Consider the following 6,000-nt stretch of genomic DNA (forward strand, 5'->3'; position numbering starts at 1 on the left):
TACAACGAGTATACATCCTCTTTAAAATAGTCATCAGCATAGCAAATATAACTAAAGCAAGCCTGCTGCTCTAAAAGAAAGGTACAGTAAGTACTGTGCACACAAGTGTGAGCTGAGCTGCTGGCTTCTCACTGGACTTTTGTATGTAAGCATGTGGAGCCACAGAAGGATGCTAAGCTTTCCTCCATCACTTTCCACCTTTGCTTGGAGACAGGTCTCTCACTAAAACCTGGAGCTCCAAGTTTCAGGCTGACCAGTGAGCTCCTGGGATCCAGATGTCTCCATCCCCCAAAAACTGGGGTGACAAGCACATGTGGCCATACCAGGCTTTTATGTGGCGCTGGAGATCTGAACTCTGGTCCTCTTAATTTCAGAGCAAGCACTCTTATTTAATGAGTCATTTCTTCAACCACACTGGATACAACTTTTAAAGAATGATAAATTGGCCGGGCGGTGGTGGCGCACGCCTTTAATCCCAGCACTCGGGAGGCAGAGCCAAGTGGATCTCTGTGAGTTCGAGGCCAGCCTGGTATACAGAGCGAGATCCAAAACAGGCACCAAAGCTACACAGAGAAACCCTGTCTCAAAAACACCAAAAATAAATAAATATAAATAAATAAAGATAAACTATGACATTTTCAAACTTGGGTACTTACTTAGTCCAACCAGTACTCCAATTTCAATCATTCTACACAAATCCTATCTAATTTTCAAAGTTTATTTTTATTATGTATCTAGGTATTTTGCCTGTATAAATGTATGTGCACCACTTGTGCGCTGGTGCCTGTGAAGGCCAGAAGAGGACATCTCCTGGGACTGTAATTACAGACTATTATGAGCCACCTCGTGGGTGCTGGGATTTGAAAACCCCAATTTCTCGGAGAAAAGCAGCTAGAGCTCTTAACCACTAGGCCATCTCTCCAGTCTCCCACACAAATGCCATTTTTACAAATCTAAGTATTTCTGAAAAAATTTAAGGGGAAAACTAGCTCTCAATCTTTACTACATAATAAATGGAGCATTTAGTACCTACACAAAGGATTTAAGTCTAGTACTAAATTCTTTTATCAAGCATTTGTTCAATCCCTCTAACATAAACAAATCCTAGAATACGAATATAGTAAGATTATAAAAAAAATTAAAAAACTGTTACTGACATGTCAAGTAACTGGACCATAGAACACTGCATGTGAACAAGTATAGCCATTATTAGGCATTTTGATAGGTATTCTCTACACTTACTACATTAAATCCTGAGAACAACCATCTCCTAAGTCTAGGAAAGGAAGCTGAAATACAAGATCTCTGCCCACAGTCAGAATAGATGGCACAGCTGGGCTTAAAATGAACACCCTTCACTAGACTACAGTGTCTCTCCTTAACATCAAACATTCATCCTATAGAAAGTTACTTACTGGTGACTAAGGAAATAGGTTTTCCTTGAGGGTAATATTCTTTAAAAAGAAACAAACTCACAGTTTTTAGTTCCATCAGGACTTGTTCATCCACTCCATCATCCAGAAAGATGTCTCGGACATCATTAATAACATCTTCAATCACAGATCTATACAATTTAGGCTTTAAAGGAAAAATAAGATTCAATAAAAGACTGATTTCAAAAGTTTAGCAGCCTTTAAGAAACCCTTAATATCTGATCTTTAAATACAAGCCATTTGGTCAACTATCTAAAATGTATTTTAAATTGTGCCTTCAAAGATAGCAACCCTAAACCAGACTTATCACTTGGAAGGCACAGACACGAAGATTTCAGAGTTCCAGGCCAGCCCAGTCTACATAGAGAGACCCTGTCTTAAAAATAAACAAAAACAAAACAAAAAACAAACAAAAAAATCCATAAAACATATTTTGGTCTCATTAAACTAGGTTTGATAACTACATATTTTATAGTATAAGGCTATGCAATGGCGTTCATAAACTAAAATTTTTTATATACTGACAGTCCATACAAATCCCAGTTATAATTTCCTTGATTGTGAGCAAAATATCGAGCATCACGATTAATGATAGTTTATGGTCATGTCTGGCTCCTACTACCCGTGCTTGGTTTAACCCCTGTCCCATCTCATAACCTTCCAATTTTTGGACTTTGAGGAACTTTTGCTTCACTAGTCATCTCCTGGTCATAACCAGCAGTCTAATTAGTATTTGGTCTTATAAAATAACCCCTTTTTTCCCTGCCCTGGTTTGTACCTTTAAGCTACACCTCAACTGTATCTTGAATTGTGTAATTTGAAACTGGTAGGACAAATTTCCAGCAAACTAGATGTTTAAATGTTTCAGACATCAGTTACCCCAAAATCTTTTCCTTAGAGCTTCAGACCTAGGTAAAAATCTCGTTTCCCTATGCTTGAAGGAAAAAGGGAAACGCTTACATTCTAACCTTCTCCTGAGCCAGTTTTTGTCTTCACTGTAGACAGTCATTTAGATTTATCCTTTCAAAACACAATATTCCAAACTTCGAAACAGTAAACTACAGGCCACGTGTGTGGCATTATCAAGTGATTCGCTGGAATTTCCTTTTAGAAAGTACTAATTTTCTGGCACAAAATTGAGTAAACTGGGTGGATTTTTACACTGGACCCCATGTTAACCTCAGATACAATTAAAACCACCACCTAATCTTTAATTCTTAAAATCCAGTTTAGGCTCTGCCTCTTCAAGTACTCTACATATCAATGCACTGTGGGCATAAAGATCTCACAAGTCACAAGGGACCTCCCGTTACTTCTTTGAAAAGCTTCGTGCCTTGTGTGTTTGTCTTAAGAAAACACCATGAAACGTTAGGAGCTGTATTTCTAACATTTCCTGAATACCGATGAACAAAACATTACCAAACCCAGGTCCTCTGCGGGAGAAACATTTAATCTACAATGTTATTTTTTAAAGCCGAGAATGTCGAGGGTACCTCTTCAAGGAAAAAAAAACCAAAAGCATCCAATGTGATCTAAAATAATTTAAAATAAAATCCTATAACTAAAGTGGGGGGGGGGGAGGAACGGGGGACCCAAAACGACGCAGCAATTCTGGCCTACTTCCCACGGCAAACAAAGGCAGCGTACCCTAGCTGTTACAGTAAACCACACTCGGATCTGCGAAAGCAGCCTCCCGGCTCGGAAGCGAAATTTCGGCGTGAAAGGAACCTAGAAATAAATCGAGCTCCGCACGCCGGCGCCTCTCGTCTCGGGAGCACGCACCTCCCAGCCCCGCGCTCAGCAGCTCTCACTATTTAAAGCCGGATCTGGTGTTTAAATGGAGAGGCGGTGACGTAGGCCTGAAAAGCACCTTCCCATCCTGGCAGAGTCTATATTAGAGAGCGGCAATGGCTCTATATAAACAGGGCAGCCAAAGGGAGGAGGACCACAAGGCGCAGGCACTGAAAAGCAGGGTAAGCGGCCGCAGCCATGATGGATCGACCCGAGTCGCCAACGGTACGGTGTCGGGCGGCTGCGGGCTGCTCTGCGGCGTTTGGGACCGGACAAAAAAAAAAAAATAATAACACAAACAAAATAAATAAAAACAAAAAATAAAAACCACGTGTTTTATTGTTATAATAAAAAAAAATCAAGAGTCGGGATGGCCTAGTGATCACACTGCGTTGGTGACTATTGAAAAGGTTATTTTTATGTGACTGCTTTTTGCAAACCTACGTGATCGCAAGTAACCAAAAAAGGGAGCAGCGGGAAGAAGTAGGCACATTTCAAGGCGAATGCAGGGACACTTGGGCCACTCACTGTAAGGCTTTGTTTGTTCTGGTGCTTTTGCTAGTCGAAGATACCACCGGGGTTTTGCTTCCCCTTCGCCATTTTACCCACTGGGGAGGAACCGAGATAAGTGCTTTCCAACCTTTTTTTTTTTTTTTTTTTTTTTTCTTGTCCTTTTTTTCCTTTTTGGAGGATTAGCAAAACCGGCCCCAGTGCAGGCTTTCCAAAGCACCTCCTCCAGAGAGAGAGAGCCCCCGAAGGCACGTCGGACCTTGGCAGCGTCCGAGCGGCTCCCCAGGCGCGGGGCTCGATCCGCGGCCGCACGGAAGGCTGGCCGGGTTCGGGTCCCGCGTGTGGGGTCGCCGCCCGCCTCTCCGCACCCTGGGGGTCGGCAGTCAGGGCCCAACGGCCTGCGTGAGCCCGCCCCCGCGGCGTTCCCGGCCCCGCCGCCCTCCGCCCGCCAGCCCTCGGCGAACACCCCCCCCCTACCTCCCGCCCGCCCGGCCCGGCCCGGCCCGGCCCGGCCCGGCCAGGCCCGCGGCGGGCAGCGGCGGTGGAGGGCGGAGGGGGGAAACCGGGTCGGGAGCGCCGCCTCGCCCGGGCCCGCCCCCGCTCGCCCCGGCCGTTGCCTGCCGCCGGAACCTTCGCAGCCCCCGCCGGCCACCGCACCACGTCCTTACCACGGTGTTTGTGTTTGCCGAGTTCGCCATTTCCACACACAACACAAACAAGAAGGGAACGAGATTTAAAAGGAAAAAAGAAAAAAAAAAAAAAAAAGGAAAAGGATTAAAAAAAAAAAAAAAAACCTCAGACCCGGAGGGTGACGGACCCAAGTCACCCGCCAAAGCGTGGGGCAAAATGTTCTCGACAAAAACCGATCCCGAAGGAGTAAGAGGCGGGAGACCAGGAGGAGGGGGGCACTCCTCCCGCAGCTAAAAAGCCTCGAGAATCGCCTTAAAGAAAAAAAAAAAAAAATTAAAGAAAAAAAAAATTACAAGCCACGACCCCTCGGGGAGGTGGGGGGGGGGTGAGGGGGCGTCGCCCGCTCCCCACTCGGGCGCCGTGGAGGGAAACCCACACCGGTCACCGCTCCCAGCGCCGCCTCCTCCTCCTCCTCCGCCGCCGCTGCCGCTGCCGCCACCGGCTGCAGCTCCAGCCGTCCGGTCCGCCTGCTTCTCCCCTTTATATAGCGAGCCAACAAGCTGCGCGAGCCGCCGCCGCCGCCGCCGCCGCTGCCGCCGAGAGACAGGGCGGAGGGAGGGAGGGGCGGAAAGGGCGGGGGCCGCGGGGGGCGGGGCCGGGCGCGAGACACCGCGAGAGCCGCGTGCGCACGCGCGCCGGGCGCGTCGCGGGCCCTGGAAGGGGGTGGGGTGGGGTGGGGTGGGGCGGGGTGGGCGGGGCCGTGGGGGTGGGCGGGGCCGTGTGGGGGTTGGGGGGTGGGACTAGAGTAAAGAAGGCGCGCTGCCGCTGCGGCCACCGCCACCGCCGCCGCCGCCGCCTTTTCCAAGTCTCGCGTGATCACGTGGCGGGCACACGGCTGGCGGGAGCGTTCCCGGGGGTGGCGTGCCGGGAGGAGCTGGCCGCCGGGGCGATGGAACTGGGGGACGCTGCTTATTTACTGACACCCCCCCCAACCAACCACCACCACCACCACCACCACCACCCTCCCGGGTTCAAGGGTACCTAGCACGGCTTCGGGTGGGCGTCCGACCTCCCTGGTGGAGATGAGGCGTGGAGTAGCCTTTTTTTTTGGGGGGGGAAGGGAGGTGGGGGTACCGGCTCCCTGGAGGGCTGCGGAGGGAGGGCACGTCACGTGGCCCGGCTTCCGGGCCCCCCCCCCCCGCGCGCGCGCGCGCGAGGTCGGGGCTTGGGACGGTTTGAAATGCGGAGTCATCTTCGGATTCGCGCGCGAGCGGAGGTCAGACGGAGAGGAAGTTTCGCGCCTCCTGCCAAGGATGGACCTGGTAAAGTTTGTGTGTCGAAGTGGTGCTCACGCTTCTCTGCGTTCCTGAATTAGGAACTCCTGTCTCTACAGATGGAGGCTATAGCGTGGTTTGGATACAGTACCCCCCAAAGATGCAGCCTCCTACCATCTCACGTGATCTTTACATGACTTCTTAGGGTGGTAGAAAAACGACGAAAAAAAAAAAAAAGAAAACGAAACTCGGATCCAACCACTAGATTGTGGACTGCCCGGCAATTTTATTGTTTTTGTTTTGTAATGTTATCAAAGTACTGTGATTTGCACATTGGCCAGCGCATAGTGACTAACCACATC

The 6,000-nt window shown here is 49.2% G+C and overlaps 1 protein-coding gene across 2 annotated transcripts in view; it reads right to left on the reverse strand.

Annotated features, from left to right (window-relative positions):
• Gtf2a1 (general transcription factor IIA subunit 1) overlaps positions 1-5,480 on the reverse strand; it is a 30,851-nt gene extending 25,371 nt beyond the window's left edge. Inside the window, exons 1-2 of one of the 2 annotated variants that reach the window (XM_059278974.1) lie at positions 5,406-5,480; positions 1,477-1,578 (exon numbers count right to left, since the gene is read on the reverse strand). In XM_059278974.1, the coding sequence (XP_059134957.1) occupies positions 1,477-1,491 (15 nt within the window). In that variant the 5' untranslated portion in view covers positions 1,492-1,578; positions 5,406-5,480. Of the gene's footprint in view, positions 1-1,476; positions 1,579-4,402; positions 4,710-5,405 lie in introns of those variants that run through there. The other variant, XM_059278973.1, reaches the window with a different exon arrangement.
• Between the last annotated feature and the right edge of the window lie 520 nt (positions 5,481-6,000).

This window comes from Peromyscus eremicus, chromosome 14 (genome assembly GCF_949786415.1).
Source record: "Peromyscus eremicus chromosome 14, PerEre_H2_v1, whole genome shotgun sequence".
NCBI classification, from domain to species: domain Eukaryota; kingdom Metazoa; phylum Chordata; class Mammalia; order Rodentia; family Cricetidae; genus Peromyscus; species Peromyscus eremicus.